At 40.7% G+C, this 20,640-nt stretch overlaps 1 protein-coding gene across 1 annotated transcript; it reads right to left on the bottom strand.

Annotated features, from left to right (window-relative positions):
- Positions 1 to 14,686: 14,686 nt before the first annotated feature.
- TRIML1 (tripartite motif family like 1) lies at positions 14,687 to 20,413 on the bottom strand. The gene is made up of 6 exons (XM_041753409.1): positions 20,006 to 20,413; positions 19,667 to 19,762; positions 18,455 to 18,685; positions 17,439 to 17,461; positions 17,167 to 17,264; positions 14,687 to 15,237 (listed from the first exon to the last, which is right to left on the bottom strand). The coding sequence occupies exons 1-6, from the start codon at positions 20,411 to 20,413 to the stop codon at positions 14,687 to 14,689; spliced, it is 1,407 nt and encodes a 468-aa protein (XP_041609343.1).
- Between the last annotated feature and the right edge of the window lie 227 nt (positions 20,414 to 20,640).

The raw sequence follows: 20,640 nt of genomic DNA, 5'->3' as shown, positions 1-20,640 counted from the left end.
TGTAATCTCAATAGATGGCAAAGGCAAGAAATAATCTTGAATCTCTTTTTTTTTAGAAAACCTTTTTAAAGGATGATAAAAAAAATAAGCATGTACAAAATGCATTCTTATAAATTCTGGGGATTATTACTTTTTTGGTTGATTTCTTGTGAATCCCCATCAGTTCCTAATCAGGTTGGTCTTGATCCACTACCTGTTATTAATATTCTAAAGGCAAAAGTGCTTCCCAAGATGTTGACACTCTATTCAATTATACCAGATTGTCAGGGACATAGTGATGGACATTTTCATCTGCCAATCAGCAAATCCTCAGTCATATTGAGAAAACTATTGGTTGTTTCAGGATCCAGAGAACTGACACTTGGTTTGAAATATTGTTGGTATGATCCCAGAGTCCTGAGATCAAGCCCCACATCAGGCTCCCTGTTCGGTGCGGGGGCCTGCTTCTCCTTCTCCCTCTGCTGCTCCACCTGCTCGTGCTGTCTCTCTCTGCCAAATAAATAAATACTATCATAAAAAAAAAAAGAAAGAAATATTGTTGGTACCTTCTAGTTGCCTAATAACAAAGAACATAAGATTTTACTATAATGATTCTCAGTTTTATAAGTACTTTGTTGTCATTTTAAGATCTTACATTTTGTTCCCCAAAAACATAAAAAACAATTTTTTTTCACCTGTGCAGTTTAACCAAATGTAAAATAAAGAGGGAGAGGAAGAAAACTCAAACTTGTATAGGAAGAAAAAAAATGAGTCAATTATAACATGTTAATCCTCCCTGCTTGTAATTTTATTCTCTTAGAAATCATTTGCAAATGAATTACATACCTTGCACTGCAGTCCCCAGCATTCCAGTGACCCCTCCTTGATCCCAACACTGTTTCAACAGACCATTATTTGATATTTTTTCACCTTCCTGGTCTGCTGCTTCTTTAAGCTAAATGCAGAATTTCTTCTAAAGTTCAATACTCGACTCTATGTTCTTGATCCTCAGTCTTTACTAGAATTAAGAGACGCTGTCTTACAATTTCAGGTGTAAATTATGTATATGACAACAGTTACTATGTATATGACAATCACTATAAAAATCCTCCCTCAAGCCTCAACCTAGCAACAAAACTGATTTCTATCCCTAAAAATCAAAGGATTCACTACTGTTCTTGTCATATTCACGTACCACAGTCTCCTTTGAACTCCAATGCCCAGTTAAACAAACTGGCTTCTTGGGGCGCCCAGGTGGCTCAGTTAGTTAAATCATCTACCTTCAGCTCAGACCATGATCCTGAGGTCCTGGAAATGAGCCCCATGTTGGGCTCCCTGCTCAGTGAGGAGTCTGCTTCTCCCTCTTCCCTTCCCCCTAGCTCATACTCTCTCTCAAATAAATAAATAAAATCTTTAAACACACACACACATACACACACACACAGAACTGGCTCCTTCACCTAGATAATTTCTATTAAAGAATAATACAATCCAGTGGCTAAAAAATAGGCTCTGGAGTTAGACCTGGTTAAATATCTAGTTCTTCCACTTGACAGGGGAGTGGCATTGGCAACTTCTTTAACCTTTTAATGGCAGAGGAAATACTAGGCACAGAAGTTGGCCTATAATAGGTGTTTAATAAATGGGAGAAACCATTTTCACCTGCGATACAGTAGCCAAGAGAATATCTTATTAGAGATAAAATCCATATGCACAGAAAATATCTCACAGGAGTTCCTCTTGTCTTGATCTTATAAATACACTATACTCAAAGCAATGGCTCAGTATATCTGAGTGGGCTTGTGTATCTAAGCACAAGTTGTGATGACTAACCATTGGGATAGAAAGCCAGGGCATAGTCCCCAGAGGGCCCAGCCTCCAGGGAAAGGATAAAGATCTGAATTCAAATACAGAACAAAGATATTGTCCTAAAGTGAAAGGTCAAGGTGGTAAAGATGAGAAGAAGCATATAAAGTGGAATCTGATTTCCAGCAGCACAATGCTAAGGCCCTACTAAGTACATCATGTGTCTTCCACAGCTTGCTCTTTTTATTTATTTATTTATTTATTTTACATTTTTACTTTTTTTCTTCATTCAATTAATTAACATATAGTATATTATTAGTTTCAGAGGTAGAGGTCAGTGATTCATTAGTCTTATTTAACACCCAGTGCTCACAGCATCACAAGCCCTCCTTAATGCCCATCACCCAGTTGCCGCATCCCCCCATACCCCTCCTTTCCAGTAACTTTCAGTTTGTTTCCTATGATAAGAGTCTCTTATGGTTTGTCTCCTGTCCTGATTTCATCTTGTTTTATTTTTTTGGTTGCTCCTTTTAAAGACTTATTCTTAGCCTCTTCCCTATAGGAGATAATGGGAAAAAATAAATCAAATTGTTTGTCCAACTCCTGAAGAGTTAATAGGTATAGCTTTGTACATTCAGTAGGTGAAGGATTATTTTTTCTGCAATAAGATAATGGTTAAAAATTGCATATTTGGAACTAGACCACCTGAGAAAAAGGGAAGCAAATATTGTGAATTGCCTTATAATGGATTCATGTTTAAAAAAAGATTCTGCACCCCAATCAATGTTCACAGCAGCAATGTCCAAGATTCTGCAGATTTTTAAGAGCAGCAAAGAGAAGTAGTAAGAATTTGGAAATAAGAGTTTCAACTGAGAAAACATTGACCTATGATAATAAATGAACTGAGGAAAGTCAAAAATACATTTAAGGAAAAAAATAATTCCCATCCCAGTGAAGAATTTGTAGACCAAAAGCCTGGAGGCCAGGCCAGCTTTGCAACATATCAGAGGCCGCAAAGCCAAAAGAGGTGTGCTACCTCAATCTTTGAAGTTATTTTTGCTGAAAACCTATATCCTTAGCTTTAGTTTCTGTGAGCAACAACAGCCTTGGCTGATGATAATTTTCCTACTGGAGAAACCAGTCTTATTTTGATGGTCTTGGTGGGTCTCAAGATTCTTATCTGTAGTATCAACATGTCCAAAACTGATTTTATCTTTTCTCCTCAATCCTTTTGTGTTAATATGGGTACTCTAAGACACAGATACCAAAGGGAATTAAATTTGCAGGAATTTTATGAAGGCAAACGCTGATGAGGTCAATAGTGTGCAGATAATTGTTCAACAACTCGGTCTCAACAAAGAGAAGAGCTAATTTGTAATGTTTGTATATTGCTCATCATAATTACCCCACTTTAGCCCATTTCAAGCTATCAACATAGTGTCCCTAGGCCCCAACTTGAGAAGAGATGCACATAATACTCTTGAGCTGGTCCAGCCCAGAGTGACCCAGTGCACCCTTTTGTAAGTGAAACAGGGAGGGAACATGCTAAGGTTGCACCCCAAAGTGAAGGAGAGAGGGAAGGAAGGTTGGATGGGAGTTTGATGACTGCTTGGGCCAGCCAGAGTTGGCCATCAGAGAACTTCTGTCTGTGCCAGGAATGGGTCTGCACTAGTATTCCTTCTGCCCTGGGTCATACTCAAGAGACACCTGCAGGAAGCATGGCTCATGCACAGATGACGCGCTGGATTTCAAAAATCAGCAACTATGCTCTTGGTCATTTACACTCCCGGTAGTTAGAAGTCTTCCAGGTGCATTCTCATGGCTGCCATGCCTTTCAGACTTCTTTCTCCCACTGAAACTTGTTTCCACTTGACTGCTCTTACTTAATAAAGGCTAACCATGGGAACAATGAATTTGATAAAGTTGACCAAAAGCACATAATGAAGAACAAGTCAGTCCATCAATTTAAAAAAAGCTGATGTCCAAAATCAGATGAAAATTCATAAGTGGAAGTCAATCAGTAAAAAGTAGTAAATAAGCCAAATGCTGAATAAAATAAGAAATATAAAATCCAGGGAAAGAGCATTTTGTGGAAGACTCTCATTGAAATAAAGCGACATACACATGAGCACTTACATTTCAATTTAGAATAATAAGCACTCATTTAAATTTCTATGGGCAAAACAATATGTGCTACATATGATTTTAAAATAAGTAATTCTAGTGTGTGTACATGTCAAAACTACTTTCATTTATTTAATTAAAGGAATACACCCACATGGATTTGTTTTTTAAATAGATAATAGAGAGCTTTAAAATGAGAGTCCAACAGAACCCAGTTCCTCCCCTCTCCTATTTAGGTCCTGATCTCCAGTATTGTTGTGATGGACATTTTGATGGTCTCTCAGATGCCCCAGCAAAGAAGGCCTTGTGGTCCTTGTTTCCTGGTGTACCATGGCCAGACTGTAGCTCTGAGCCCCTCCAAAATCTTATCTCTTAAGGTAGCCATGTAGCTGCTCTATAACTCTTATTTTTTTTTTTTTGGGATTTGTTTATTTGTTCATGAGAGACAGAGAGGCAGAGACATAGGCGGAGGGAGAGGCGGGCTCCGTGCAGGGAGCCTGATGTGGGACTCGATCCCTGGACCCCGGGATCACGACCTGAGCAAAGGCGCTCAACCACTGAGCCACCCAGGTGTCCCTACTTTATAACTTTTAAATGCTGCTTGGAGTTTCAATTAGAATCCCCAAAGACCTATATTGTCTTTATTCATCCATTGATCCATTTATTCCTTTATCCTGCTACAACATTTTCTTGAATGCCTGTTCCATATACACCAGTCACTGTTCTAGGAGAGTTACTGGGTGTTTGACTGAAGTAGTTGAATAAAACATAGCAGACCCTGCCCTTAAAGAGCTTATTGTTTAGTGGAAAATGTAGAAAAGTCAAGTGACATTATAGTGTACTAAGTGCTCTGGAAAGAGCAAATAGGAGTGTTCTCAGAACTTGGACTTAGAGTAGCTAGAGAAGCTTTTCAGTAGAATGTACACCTAAATTGCAAAAAGTTTGGGAGGAGGGGTCAAGAAATGTTCCAGGCAGAGGGAAGGATGTGTATAAAGTACAGAGACCATGTAAGACCTGGCTTATTTGAGGAACCAGTAGTAATTAAATTGAAATGGCTAAGTAAAGGCTGAAATACAAAGTGCAAGGACAAGGGCACATGGGTGGCTCAGTTGGCTGAGCATCTACTTTTGGCTCGGGTCATGATCTTGGGGTCCTGAGATTGAGCCCCGCATCAAGCTCCCTGCTCAGCGGGGAGCCTGCTTCTCCCTCTCCTGCTCCACTTGCTTGTACTCTCCCTGTCAGACAAAAATAAAATCTTTTAAAACAAAACAAAACAAAACAAAAAAAAAAAAAAAAAAAAAAAAAAAAAAAAAACTGGTAGTCCTTGAACTCCTTGTATTCCCGGGGAATACAGTGGCAGAGAGCCACCTTGCTCAAGGGAAATCATATGCAGTGACACATCACATCGATGACAGTACATAAAGCCTGGGCCAACTCTGTCCAATTCTAGATGACTCTAGCCTATTTTAGCTCTAGAGCTCCTCTTCTACGTGGCCAGGGCAGTCTGTCACGAGGCTTGCATCCCAGCTAGACTTCACCCTCTGCATATTCCTGCCTCTTTCCCTTCCACTGAAAAGGCCTCAGTCAAACTCAGAGAAGCAGAGAGTAGAATGCTGGTTGCATGGGAGGGAGAGAGGGCGAAATGGGGAGTTGCTAGTCAGCAAGTATAAAGCTTCAGACAAGATGAATAAGTTCTAGAGGTCTGCTGCAACATCATGCCTGTGCTTAACAACACTATATCGTACACTTAAAAGTCTGTAAGACAGTAGATCTCTTGTTGTGTTCTTAACCATAACAAAAAATAAAAGGAAAAGAGGAAAGAAAGAAAAGAACAGGGAAATAGGGATATTTTACAAGAAAATTCATGAAAACATATTTAACAACTTGGAAAATATAAACCAGATTTTAATTAATACGATTAATACGAGAAGAAAAAGAGAATGGAAGGAAGGAAGGAAGGAAGGAAGGAAAGAGGGAAGGAAGGAAGGAAGGAAGGAAGGAAGGAAGGAAGGAAGGAAGGAAGGAAGGAAGGAAGGAAGGAAAGATGAAGGAAGAATCTTGATCTCCAGAGCATTCCTTAAAAAAATAAAGAACATGCATGCAAATCTCCTAGCTGGCATCTGCTCCTGCAGACTGGAACCCAATCTGCGGTACGAAGCAGCCACTTTTTTGAAAGTGTCTATTGAAGTACAATTTACATACAGAAATTGGACATATAAATTTCTAGCTCAATATATTTTCCCAAACCGACCGCAAGGTGTAATCAGGTAAGCACAGAATGTTTCCAGCACCTCAAAAGAGACAACACATTTCACAGTTACTCTTGAAAATGTCTAATAAAATTTTAACTGAGTGAACAGTTTTTCAGACGTATGCAAAGAGGAGAAAGAAAGGAGAGATCTTACGCTGTTTCCTAAGATAGTGCCCAGAGCTCCAACCCACAAGAGGTTTAGGCCTTAGATGCAAAGCTTGGGGTATCATGCATAGCATAATTGCTCTCAATATATTTATATTGCTTGAAACTGACCTGTGAGTGGTGCTCATTAGCCTACAAGGTCTAGTTACAAAATAAGTAGGCGTATGGAAGGGCGCAGGAATCCCTCCCGCTGAGCCTGCACAGGGTCCATCCTTGCACAGGGAGCCCGCTCCGTCGGGGCAGCAGCACCAAGCATCGGCCTGGCCCTGCTCCGTGTGCCCGCGGCCCTTCCTGCTCACCATTTACCTCCCGACTCCAGAAACAGAGGCCAAGGAACCCCTGAGGAGGTTCCCGGAGCCCAGACTTCACTTCCTGGACACCGGAGGGAAGGAGAGTGGCAGCTTGGAGGGGAGGCTACAATCTGAAGCGTCAAGAAGGGGCGCAGAGAGGAGACTCTGAGGAGAAACTTAGCTCCCTCCAGGACCCTCCCTTTACCACACCCCCCTCCCCACACATCACACGCTGCACACCTACGTAGCACATACCACAGACACACACATAGCATGCTACATACACATCACACACACCACACACATTCCACAGGCACATATCACACAACACACGCTACATACCATATACACCACTTACCACATACCACACACGTACTGCAGACACACACGTAGCATACTACACACACATCACACACATCATACATATACCATATACTACATACACCGTACACATACCACATGCTGCACATCATACACACACCACATACCATATACACCATACATATACCACGTACTTCACATACGCGTGTACACACATACTACATACCCTATGCACCACATACCACACACGTACCACAGACACACACATAGCATACTATACACACATGACACACATCATACATATACCACATACTACACACACCATACACACACCACATACCAGAGACACACACATTCCATACACACACCACATATCACAAACACATATCACACCACACATACTAAATATCAGACACATACACATTACAAACATACATAACAACACATACACACATACTACATATCACACACCACACATACACACCACAAACACACACCATATTCCACATATCACACACCACATCCCATATCCCACAAACACACACATATACCTATGAACACCCCCACACACATACATAGCACACCACACACACACACACCCAACACATACATACCTGACATGCCACATACAACATACCACACACATACACACACACACACACAACATAACACACCCATTCACATTCCTCACCCGGGGGGCAATCTGCCTCTCCTGAGCACCCTGGACATTTGTCTTCCGTTTGGATGGTGAGCAGTTGATTCAGATGCTCTATGAAGAGAGGCTCTCTCTCACCAAAATGAAACCAGACAGTCCTGGTGGAGGCAGAATTTCCCTTTGAATCAAGAATTTGTGAATACACCATCACGGTTAAAAACACAACCTAAAGAGAAAATACCAGTTCTGAATATTGAGACTCATAAACTTATAATCCAGAGAATTTATTATTTAAATCATGAGCTGAAAGAGCCAATGAGTTAAATGGAAGGCAATAGTTGAAATGCTCAAGAATTTTTAGGAAAACTTCCTAAGGAATAAGGCGCAAGAACTAAAATTAGGAATGCAGAAGGACCAGCAATATGCTTGGAGGTAGAGCTTCCATCAAGAATAGAAACCAGAACCTCAAGAGCAGGAATGCAAGTAGGAGAAGGCAATGTTCTGAACTCAGATGAGTAAGTTCATGGTCAGAACGGTAGGAAACAGAGCGACAGAAGGCAGTATTTAAAAGTGCAAATAGAGTCTGGCTAAGGTAGATGCCAAAACTCAGAAAGGACCTATAATGACTCACATCTATTTCATAGTTACACTTTAGTCAGTGTACTAAATGCAAGTGTTTGTCATTTGCTGCAGCAGACCCATGAGGCAGATGGGCTATCAGTGTCATGTTGGTGATGGAGGAAGGGAGGTCCGGGAAGAGTACACACCTCACCCAGGGCTGTGCAGTTAGGAATTGGTGGAACCAGTAGGTGAACCTAGGATGTCTGGCTTTACTGCCTTTGCCCTTTATCTTGGCATCGGCCAACCCACAGGCAGATGCAGAGTGAAAACGGTTAAGTGTAGCTCTGGGCCCACTATTATCTGACACCCTCTAAGACGCTAGCCCTAGTGTTAAACTTTGTAATTTTTTTTTGTCTTAAAAATGGCTCCCCTCATTTGTTTAAGCTTCAGACCTTGCAAAAGTTGGTTCCCTCCTGCCAGCTGTCAGTAAGAAAGCTGTTAACAGGACATCCCAGGTAAGTAGAGTTCACGTTATTTACAGAGTCCTGCGGTGGGGGCAGAGGCAATACTTTCCAAACTTCATGTTGTGGCATGCATCTAACATGTTTTTATAAGGCTGTATATGTTTAAAATAGGTTTTTATATGCTTTTTAAGACACATCTAACATGTTTTAAAAGAAAGAAGACATTCACAGCTGGTGGTGACCATTCCAAGCCCCACCCAAAGGCTGATGGGCTCAGCGTCTCAGGACACCTGTAATCTACTGGAGCATCATTGCGTGAGGTGAGGTGAATGAGGAAGGCTGCATCCCCCATTCCTCTGGGTGCAGTGCTTTTAAGGGCTAGCAGAGCTAACGTTTAGCAGAGTTCTTACCAGGTCCTCAGAGCACAGAGCAAAGGTGTAAGATTGCCAAGGAATGAAAATGAGATTACTACATTACCTTTATTTTTCTTTATTTACTGTCTATTAGTTTGCTTTCAGGTTTTTAAGCCCAGTTAACAGTATTATATTAGTTCCAAGTGCACAATATAGTGATTCAATACTTCCACACATCACCCCCTGCTCATTGTGACAAGAGCCCTCCTTAATCCCCATCACATATTTCATGTATCCCCCCACCTGCCTCCCCTCTGATAACCATTAGTTTGTTCTTTATAGTTAAGAGTCTGTTTTTGATTTGTCTTTTTCCTCTTTGCTCATTTGTTTCTTAAATTCCATATATGAGTTTTTGAAATCTTATGGTATTTATCTTCTGACTCACTTTGCTTAGCATTATACTCTCTAGCTCCATTCATGTTGTTGCAAATGGCAAGATTTCATTCTTTTTGATGGATGAATAATATTCCATTATATATATAAAATATATATTTTTATATATACATATATATTTATTCTTTATCCATTCATTAATCGATAGACACTTGGGCGGCTTCCATAATTTGGCAATTGTGAATAATGCTGCTATAAGCATAGGGGTGCATGTATTCCTTTGAATTAGTGTTCTTGTATTATTTAGGTAAATACCTAGTAGTGCAATTGCTGGATTGTAGGGTAGTTTGAATTTTATAGTTTAATTTACTTTACTTTACTTTAAAGTAAATTTACTTTAATTAATTTACTTTAAAATTAATTTACTATTAATTTACTTAATTAAAGTAAGTAATTTACTTTAAAATTAGGTAATATATGCTCACAAGTGTGAAGGTCAAAGGACTTCCATGAAAGATAACAAAGCAATGAATAGAGGTTTTCTTTTCCTTCAACTGAATTTTATGCTAACACTTTTCCCTCTGAGATAGTGACACCTACCCTGGAAATAGTTCAGATTTTGGTTCCAATGTTTTCCAAATTTCACACAAACTTTCTATGGCTCTTCTGACCCCTTTCTAACAAATTGCAAAATGGAGTCTAAGAGTGAGGGGCAGGGAGGGGAGGGGGCTAACAAAAATTCATCATGCATTGTGGATTAAGTGCTTTCCTGTGTTCTCACATAATCATCATAACCCGTACCTATTTTCCACATTTTTTGAGAAGAGAAAACAAAGGCTCAGAGAGTTAAAAGAATTTATCAAAGTGAAAACAGTTACCTTGCAGTGAAGTTAAGTGTTCCAGCTAAGGGCTGTTTATTTCAAAGCCATAGCACTACTGCCCAATTCCTCCCAGGATAGGTTTTTTTTTTTTAAATAAATGCAGTGCTTCTGGCAAGACCATAGGGCAAGGGAAAACATGTTCTCTCACTTGTCTCAAAACTGTGTCTCTGCATCTTTAGTGTGGAAATGCCAGTGAGTAAAAGCTTTCAAACTACCTGCTGTGCACATAAAACTTTTGTAGGGGAATGTATAACCTGCAAACATGCCCACAGGATCCACAGGCAGCTTTCCTGCCTGCAGGAGACATATTGGTGAATAATTAGAGATACACCCAGAGGTTTATGTACATGTGCATTCATCACAGTGTCACTTATAATAGCTACCAATGGAAAACAATCTAAATGTCCCACAGTAGGAGAATGATTAAATAAATTAGGGACACTCATATAATGAAATATTACTGCCATTAAAAATCATATTTTCCAAGACATTTACATTTAATCCATGATCCTATACTATTCCTGGATACTGAAAAGACTGAAAAAACAGCTACAAAGAACATTAGAAGGCTAATTGGGAATTTTTTTTTTTTAAGATTTATTTATTTATTTGTCAAAGACAGAAACAGAGAGAGAGAGAGAGAGCACAAGCAGGGGGAGTGGCAAGTAGAGGGAGAAGTAGGCTCTCTGCTGAGCAAGGAGCCCAGTGTGAGACTTGATCCCAGGACCTCAGGATCATGACCTGAGCTGAAGGCAGATGCTCACCCAGTCTGCCAAATAATATCATTTATTGAATGTAAAATATTTATATGATAAGTGTTATTTAACAAAATGGGTCAATTCTTAGAAAATATATGCTTATATATTTAGGGATAAAAAGTCATATTTTAAAGGACTATCTTATAAGAATGGAGCTCAAAATATAAAATTAAGATAATTTTCATGTTGCTTAAAATACACATGCATAGAAAAAAAAAAAAGACTAGAAAGACACACACCATCATATAAGCATTGGTAATCTCTGTAGTATAACAGTGAGATCATATGCAATTTTTAAATTTTATCCTTTGTATATTTTATCATTCTTGAATTTTCCTACTGGGGCCTACTAGTAATCTGTTCCCACACCTTTAAGGTATATGCACAGGGAGAAATTCAAGAATAGAGAAAGGTTGATTGGGCACACTGCTGAGTCACATCACTAAAAGAGCATTGTAGGGATCCCTGGGTGGCGCAGCGGTTTAGCTCCTGCCTTTGGCCCGGGGCGCGATCCTGGAGACCCGGGATCGAATCCCATGTCAGGCTCCCTGCATGGAGCCTGCTTCTCCCTCTGCCTGTGTCTCTGCCTCTCTCTCTCTATCATGAATAAATAAATAAAATCTTTAAAAAAAAAAAAAAAACTAAAAGAGCATTGTAAAAGCATCCAAAGTAAGATAAGGTGCCGAAGTAAGTACTGGAAGCATAATAGGTCAAAGTTACATTGTTGAAGGAGTAATTAGGGTAGGAAGGTAGATAAAGACCTCATCTGGATAGCTATTGGATTTTATTGGTTAATTCGATTTCAGGCAAAAGATGTGTTATATTTTATTTTAATTTTTTAATTATTGTTTTTAACAAGGCTCCATAACCAGTATGGAGATCAGTGTAGGGCTTGGACTCATGACTCTGAGATGAAGACCTGGTTTGAGATCAAGAGTCAGTTGCCCAACCAACTGAGCCACCCAGGTGCCCTATAACATTTTATTTTTAAGGTACTCTAGGACACACAATTTTTTTTTAATGAAAATATCAAGTTGCAATCCTGTGTGAAAGATCACTCTTGTTGTCCTTTACCCTTGGGACTTGGCATATACCCTCTCTAGCCAAAAGGCAGAGAGGGAAATGGCCATGTTTCTGGATTCCTTTTTGTAATGTGCACTACAAAAGGCTATTGTGACTGGCTATCTCCTGGGAAAATTTCCCACTAAGGAAAGGATTAAAAAAAAAGAGATTTGGGAATGAGAGAGGGTGTTAATAAGAGAAAAAAGGTATATATATATATATATATATATATATATATAAAAGAGAGAGAGAGAGAGAAAAGGTATAGCTTGAGTAATAGTTAGCAGGTCCCATGTGGGGCACCAAAGACATGAAAATGTCTTTGTCAAATGTTCAAAGGCAGAGACAAAGAGACCAGGCCCTGAAGCAAGAGGATGAGTTTGCCAAGCAAGGGAGTGCAACCCTCAATTGTTTATTCCAGCTACTCTACCTCCCATCCCCACCACCACATCTGTTTGGCTTAGAGTTTATGTCTGGAAGTCTAGGTGAAAATTTTCTTGCAGTTTTTTCATGGTTGCTTATGCAAATTCAGCAGAGTAAAAATAGTGTGGATCCAATCTTCCCACACACACCTGATTGGTGGCAGGCCCAGGGCAGACAATGATCAGAAGGGGATGACTTTGCCAGAGGAAAAAAATAGGCTGGTTTCCTTGATAATACCAACCCCTTTGGGACAAAGGAAAAGAAAAAGTAGTTATCACCTCAGTTACACCACAATTTAATACAATGCAAACTAAGTTAAAATGTATGTCCTTTATATTCGTTTATTAAAAATTTTTAAAATCAGTGTGGGGTTTTTTTTGTATATAAGAAAGACACAGTTCAAATATATTTAGTGTTTGCTGTTCATGATTTGTTTCTTAGCTTTTGAGGTGATAAATCAAGAAATAAAATTAAAGAGGCACCTGGTGACTCAGTTGTTGAGTGTCTGCCTTTGGCTCAGGATCATGACCCCAGGGTCTCGCATTAGTGTCCTTAATCAGGCTCCCTACAGGGAGCCTGCTTCTCCCTCTGCCTATGTCTCTGCCTCTCTCTGTCTCTCATGAATAAATAAATAAAATCTTTAAAAATAAATAAATTAAAAGTGGGGAACAACTACAAATTGTTCAGAGAGTGTGATTAGTTCCCCTTTACGGTTCTCTAAGTATATGTGATGTCAAGGTGAAAATGCAAACAATGAACACAGAGAACAGAAGAGGGCGTGATTTGGGACCCAAAGTCTAGTTCAGATCTGCTCCCCTGCCTGTGAGAGCACAAGATGAATATGCATAAGTTTGAAAGAGAAAGTAGACCTAGATTAACAAGGGTGAATACCATCCCTAAAATCAACCCAGTTAACCTCCCTTGCTTACTTACTTCCCTCCCTGTGATTTTCTATGCTCACTAACAGCTTCAATTATCCATTTCCCCCCAGCTTAGTCTCTAATTTAAAGACGAAAATATGAAAAAAAAAATAAATAAAAAAAAATAAAGACGAAAATATGTGATAAACATTTTTCTTAGTCTTGTAGTTGTAAATTAAATCCTAACAGTTTTCTTGTCCGAGATCAAAAACATAGACAGTGACTTCTGTGAGTGGGAAGAGGTGGTAAGGAGGACCCTCTGTGATCGGTGCCATTCTGCAATGTAAGAAGGAATAATTAAACAAATCTGCAGAGAAAACAAAACTCTGCAGGGACAAAGCACTAAGAATCAGGAGCATAAGTGCAGGCCTCCAGCAGAAGGTTATCTGCGACCAGCCAAAAGAAGGTCTGCTCACAAAACTTCTTCACAAACCCTAGAACGTTGGCATCAAGAGTAGACTTGATTTCACCTTCTAGTGATGAAAAGCCTTCTGCTCATAGCAGTAGCAAAAGCACAGAAAATAACCTTATAAAAAAAATTGAGTGAAGTCATTTGGCACCCACAGCCTCAATAGATTTATTGAATAGAGACTTTGATCTGTGATCTTTGAACATATTCACAAAAGGTTCCAGCCTCTTGTGGTTATGGTAACATGAATGATACGATGATACCCACACCAATATTGCAGCTTTCTGAACACATAAGCCTTCCTGAGTACAGATACTCCGGGCACCATGGGAGGGGAAGAAAAGCAACTTTCCAGTGGCACTGAGTTATTAGTATCCCTCATGAGCCCTTAAAAAGGAGAACCCAGGCATCTGCTCCCTCTGAAACCCAGCCCCAGCCCCAGAGGAGTTAGGATTGCCCCAGATTGCACAGCTCTACACATAGAACAAAGACACATTCAAATTTGCAGAGTTCTTTAGAGTCAAATAAATACACTCAAAAAAATGACATATATTTATAAAACTGGCCTATGACAGTGGGGTCAGGGATAACAGGGGCGAGTTCTATCTCTACAGTTTTAGTGACCATCATATAGGTGGGACAGTCTAAATAATGAATTTGGTTAAAGACAGGATATGATCAGCCTTCTATGGTGTTGAAAGTTGGTTGTCCCATTTGGCTGTTGATTGTGGCTCAAGTTAATGGAAACTCTTTGGGGAGGCTTTCCTTTCAGATAGTCCAATGTTAATAGTGTTAATGCATTAATCACCTTAATTAATATTCATCTATTGGTCTTAGACCTCATCCTTAGTGAAGGCTCGGGGCTTCTCCCTCAAATATAACTATTCGGTGAACAGATGATAAGAGGGCCTGTGTTCGTCCCTTCATTTGGGAGGCAAGGGGAGAAGATAGGCCTGAGAGCCTCTTGGAAAGAGGTGGGAGGGAAACTGTAGATGAGGGACTCATCTGTCACATTGTAGAACGCTATATGTCCAGACTCATAGTCTAAGAAAACACCAACCTTATGCACAGGCTCTCTGACATGTTGACCTTTTAAAGGTGATGAGACCCAAAGACTATAATCATCTCCAATTTTTAAGCCTATAAGTGAGTAGAGGTCCCCTGGTGGCTTTGGGAGATTGCCCTTTCTGCTCACTGAGTCCTTGCAGATGCCAACTTCCCACTCCGTCTTGTTGCCCACCTCCACCTCCCAGTAGTGTCTCCCACAGGTGAAGATCTGAGCACCCAGCACAGTTGCAGACTGGTCAAATCGTTCTGGATTGTCAGGTAAGTGCTGTCGGATTCCTCCATGTCTCACACTCTTCAGATCCTCAGACAAGACAAGGTAGGCATTGGCTGTAGCTGGGTCCAGGGTTATGTCCGCTGCAAGAGGAGAAAGGAATGAATCCTCCCTTGCATTCTGGAAAACCCTTTTAAATATGTGGAAGCTAAATTAAATTCTTAGTTTCCAACCCTATGTTAAAAATATAATCTAGGTGATTATGGTGAGGATTTGTATTTCACCCAGGACAGAATCTCTGAGCCCTTCCTGCACTATTTCGCAAATACTAAGAGAAAATTTCTAAAAAGACACAGAAGTGAGTCATGGGGATGGTGATGTTTAGCCTGCCTGAGAAGCGAGAGGAATCTCTGATGTAACGGCATAGAAGTTGTTCTGTTTACAGCATAGGTTTAAAATTCAGAGCTAATTAGCCACACAGGGCATTCTCTGTCATTTGTATTCACTTGAGCCAATGTTGGTTGTGGTTCTCCAGCTGGGGGGAGAGAGAGACAGAGGCACTCACCTTTTCTGAACTTCTACTTAGGTGCCAAGCATTTTCTGTACATGATCTCATTTAATCATGGCACTTCCTCCCACATCTTTATAAAAGTGGAAACTGAGGCTCACAGAAGTTAGGAAACTTGACCAAGATTACAAAGTCACTGAACAGCAGTTCCCGATCAGCATGTTTCATTATGTCAGGTTTTTTTTTTTTTTTTTTTAAGATTTTATCTATTTATTTGACAGAGAGAGGGGGAAAGAGTGCAGTCAGGAACAGCTGCAGAGGGAAAGGGAGAAGCAGGGTCCTCACCAAGCAGGGAGCCCAATGTGGGGCTCAATCCCATGGCCTGAACCAAAGGCAGATACTTAACTGACTGAGCTACCCAGGCATCCCCATTATGTCAGGCTTAGAAACAGCCTCATATGAGTTAGTGAGACCACCTGTGACCAGGGCCATATTCTGAGAGGTCACAAAAGAGGCCTCTAACCATCACTGAACACCGAGACAAAACTAAGTGCCCCTATTACATAATTTCATACTTTTATTTATAGATCAAATCCTAATCATCACTCATTATTTGAGATGAATGTCTGTCTCAATTCCACTGAAAGTTCTATAAAAGCAAAGGCAAACCTGTCTAATCCATCACTGTAGAAAAGCTCAGAGCTGAACATCACAGTACAGGGCATTTAGTGGGCACTTATCTAATATGTACTGAATCCAAGCCCATTAGGCCTTCTTCTGAAGGTCAGATTGCCAACAAGGTAAAAGTTGAAAATGAAAGCTAACCTCTCTTGGTCTTAGCAAGCCTAAATATCTAGAGCATTCTAAAAAAATAGTTTGAGGGGTGCCTGGGCGGCACAGTTGGTTAAGCATCCAACTCTCGGTTTAGCTTCAGGTCATGATCTCAGGGTCTTGTGATCAAGCTCTGCCTCTGGCTCCATGCTGGGCATGGAACCTGCTTGAGATTCTCTTTCTCCCTGTGCTCCTCCCCGCTCCTGCTCTCTCTCTCTCTCTCTCTCTCTCCCTCTCAATCTCTCTCTCTCTCTCAAATAAATCTTTAAAAAAATTTTTTTAAAGATAAAAAGATAGCTTGAATGTTGCCTCATTAGGACTTAAAAGTAAGCTTAGGACTTAAGTAGCTTTTATGCTGACAAGAACAGAGGCAGAAACGCAGAACCCCCTGAGGATGTGTGTGTGTGTGTGTGTGTATCCAAGGGGATGAAATGGACAAAACAGAACAATAAAACAAACAAAGGAAGAGCCAGGATTCCTTAGAGAGGAAACAATGGCAGATGAAACATCAGTCAAGTCTGCTCCAGACTGCTCCAGAACAGAGGGCTCTGTGCCCCCAGCCCTCCCTGAGGTTTCATGCTGACTCAGGGTGCCTTTGCTGAGAGCCTGGCACCCAGATGGCGAATATTCTATGTCAGAGGAAACTGCCTAAAAGCTCAGTTTTGCATTCCTTAGTATACCCTGAAGTTAACTCCACAAATCGCTGGAGGTTTGACAAATCGGGCTGACTTACTGCTGAATTTTTTTAGCATCTCCCTCATTCCAGTGATGCGACACAGAGTCAGTCCCGTGGTGGTGGCCTCTGGACACTGAAGCAAGAGTGGCTCACTCCTACAAGAGGGCAAAACAGTCACTCTGTCTCCCCTGCACAGACCACGTGACCCGCTCCAACACGAGAGTCCAGCTCATTTTACCCCAACAGCATGGACACCCTCATCCCCACGATGACAACCTTATGTCAGCAGTAGGACACCCCTTTATCTACAACACAGAATGCAAACCTACCTTTCCAGTGTTCCTTTCATATCCTGAGGGTATAAAAGAAAGAGGATTAGTATCTGTGCACTTTGACCTCTAGCAAAGACAGAATCCAAAGACAAAATCTAGTCCTTGGTACCCCCTTTCCCTTTCCATGGCTCTAGAACACCTTGAGTGGGCCAAGCGTGTGGTAGGAAAACATCCTCAGCTTCCTCCAGGGGTGGGTTCCTGTGAATGAGAGAGGGTTCTCACAATGACTAGACTACTTTGTCCTTTCCATTCCTCATGTCGTCACTTCATCAGGAGAACCCAGTTCCTATCTAACCTCGGGGAGTCAAGGCTCAGAAACAGGAAGTGGCTCTGGGAGTGCTGAGGTGAAGCCTGTGTGCAGGTGGAGTGTGTTGCTGGAAACTCACCAAGTCAAATAGCAGCATTCTGTGGAGCCAATCTAGGAGAAGAACCAAAGGTGCACGTGGCTCCCACAGGCCCCAGAGAATGCAATAGTAGCCCAGGAAGGCCACAGAGCAAGGATCGTAAAAAATACAGGCACGGAACAGAATTCCTCATTTAGATCACCTATTAGCTACTTGACAGGCAAATTACCACAAGTCTGAATTATGAAACAAGTGCTACGATAAACCTGCACCATAAAGAACAATCACCTGTAGTGCATATAATAGTAAATAACTTCACCAGCTCTTTGTGAAGGTGAAATTTAATGTGCCAGCAGCACATAGTAAATGCTCATTAAACGTAAAATAATTGACAAAGCTGAAGTTGCAGACCGACAGGCACAGCAGAAATTGGAGTCATCATCAGGCTTGGTTTGGTTAAGTATTCTACCGGTTTTTGTTTGTTTTTTTCCTCTGCCACTTTAAGACTTTATGTATACTATAGAATATTAATTCTTCAGGAAGATTATTTTGGGGCCAGAACTTAGTTTCTCGGGTAAATAAAGAAAAACTTATTTTGCATGGCTTGAAATATTATGGGTTACTACAGTGTTGTTATTGTTATCCCATTGGTTTTCCCAATATTCTTACCTCAAAAGATTCTGTAATGGAGCTCTGACACGTAGACTCTATCTGTTCAATCATTTTGCTCAGGCTTCTTATTTGTTGGGTCAGCTTGATCTCATTGTCCCTTAGTTTCTTCATGTTCTCTCTTTCTTCCTTTTCCAGTAACTGGAGCTGCAGCTGCTCCTCCTCCTTCAAAAACTGGTGCATTTTTGCATATTCTGACACAACAACCTGTTTACAGGCCTTCGTCTCTTCCTGCCATCAACCCACACACATGCATGCACACATACATACAGAAATGATATAATAAAGTTAGCACGTAGATTTTTAATCCTTACAGTCCTAGAGTTCCTCTGCGACAAGTCTTGAAGCCTGACATACAACATATATCCCATTAAGTAACTGGGTAGATACTGTGATACTTTAGAAGGTATGTACCCTATAGACAGAGTAGTAAACAAAACCAAAATTTCTATTCCCAGAAGGCTGTCATTCTAGTGGGAAAAAATAAACAAAAATAAACAACTATGACAGGTGGGGATCCACATCATGATAAAAAAGAAATAAAGTAAGGACAAAAATATGAAAAAAAGTATGTGTCCAGTTATTCAATAAATATCCAATGAAATTCGGCACTGAATCACACCCTAGAAACAGAGATGCACATCACATATACTCCCTTTAAGAACTCAGTTTATTGGGACGATCAGATGGACACACATATTTTTTAAAATATCTACACATTTAGCTCTTTGTTAGACCCTCAAATTCCAATTTGTGACTAACTCAAGCATTTGTGCAGGTGTACTAATCCAAACTATTATTTGGTCTTTATTTCCCATTCCCATTGTCTTTATATTTTTATTTGCACTCTATTTTTTCTGTAAAGCATTTGAAATATCCCTTTTTTGTGGATTTTCATCCTATGTTGTCTATAACTTGTAATTTTAAATAATTATAATCAGAGCCATAATAGAGGTGGCCATCAAATTGTAGAGGTGGACTATGAATGGGGCAGGGACGAAAGCAGGCCTGGGGATGGGGGAATTGTTTGAACTGAGTCTTGGGATAACCAGGTGGACAAGCAGAGTAGGAAGCCCAAAATAAGGACATTGCATATTGTAGGATTTGATTAGAAAAATTTGCCTTGGTATTTCCCCTGGTATTTCACTAAGTATCGCTTTAGCCCCTCTCATAGAATCATCTACAAAACCCAAAAGTGAGACAGATACTGACCTTGCACAGTATTACTCTCTCCTTCTCATGGGTTAATATAACCTGAGTTTCCTTTCTCTTTTTATGCAAAAGATTTAGGATTTCCTTGAGTTTCTCCTGAAATAGAAACAAATTCTCTGTGGCAGATGAGCAGAGCACCAGCTTGTGAAGAAACCTTGAGGACCAATAAAAACAAGATGAGCAGGATCTAACACAAAGGGTGAAGCAGGATCCACGCCCAGTTTGTGGTCCAGTGCCTGGAGACCACCACCCATGGTTGTCACCAATAGAGAATATTATGGGAATAAGTGATGGAACATGAATTGTATTCTGTGATTTATATTGAGCAGCCAATCTTACTTTGTGACGCTCCTCAGCCTCACTCGAGGGATGCAATCTGTTTATTCCATGACATTGACTTGAGAAAGCGTTTACACCCTGCTCATCATCAGAGGACACCTTAGTGCCTGCCAGCATTCTCCCAGAGGCGTCTAGTTCACCCTCACTCTGCAGCACCTGGGATCGGAGCTGCTTGCCGATGCCAGCCAACCTCCCCAAACGCTCATTGGGCTGGAAGTGTGGGCTCTCCAAGGTCCTCCAGCACTCGGGACAAGACAAAGGAGTGTTATGCTCCTCCCAGCTCCTCAGGAGACACAGGAGACAAAAGCTGTGCCCACACTCAGTGGTCACAGGGCTGGTGAAATAGTCCAAGCAGATGAAACAGGTCAGTTCTTCCCTGAGATTCTCCATCAAATCTGATGTAGACATTTTCACAAAGAAGGACATCAAGGCAAGGTCATGCCTCTATTCTGGGATTAGAGAAGTCCTCCCTGAGGTTTCTATTGCTTTGAGTAACAGGTGGGTGATCAGTTGCTATGTTGTTGATACAAGAAACTCTTACTCTCCTCTGTGCCTGATTTTACCAATTGGCACATAGTCTCCCAACACAAAGCCAATTATGACTTAATGTGGAATCCTTGTACACTGGGTTCATC

Source organism: Vulpes lagopus, chromosome 4, assembly GCF_018345385.1.
Source record: "Vulpes lagopus strain Blue_001 chromosome 4, ASM1834538v1, whole genome shotgun sequence".
Classification (NCBI taxonomy): Eukaryota; Metazoa; Chordata; class Mammalia; order Carnivora; family Canidae; genus Vulpes; species Vulpes lagopus.
This window is presented reverse-complemented; position numbering and strand designations above follow the sequence as displayed.

Coding starts and splice junctions, on each gene's coding strand:
- TRIML1 (XM_041753409.1), bottom strand. CDS start 20,413: ATGTCTACATCAGATTTGATGGAGAATCTCAGGGAAGAACTGACCTGT. Junction 17,462..18,454: donor CCATTACAGAATCTTTTGAG/GTAAGAATATTG, acceptor TTATACCCTCAG/GATATGAAAGGAACACTGGA. Junction 17,265..17,438: donor ATGAAAGGAACACTGGAAAG/GTAGGTTTGCAT, acceptor GCCCTCTTGTAG/GAGTGAGCCACTCTTGCTTC.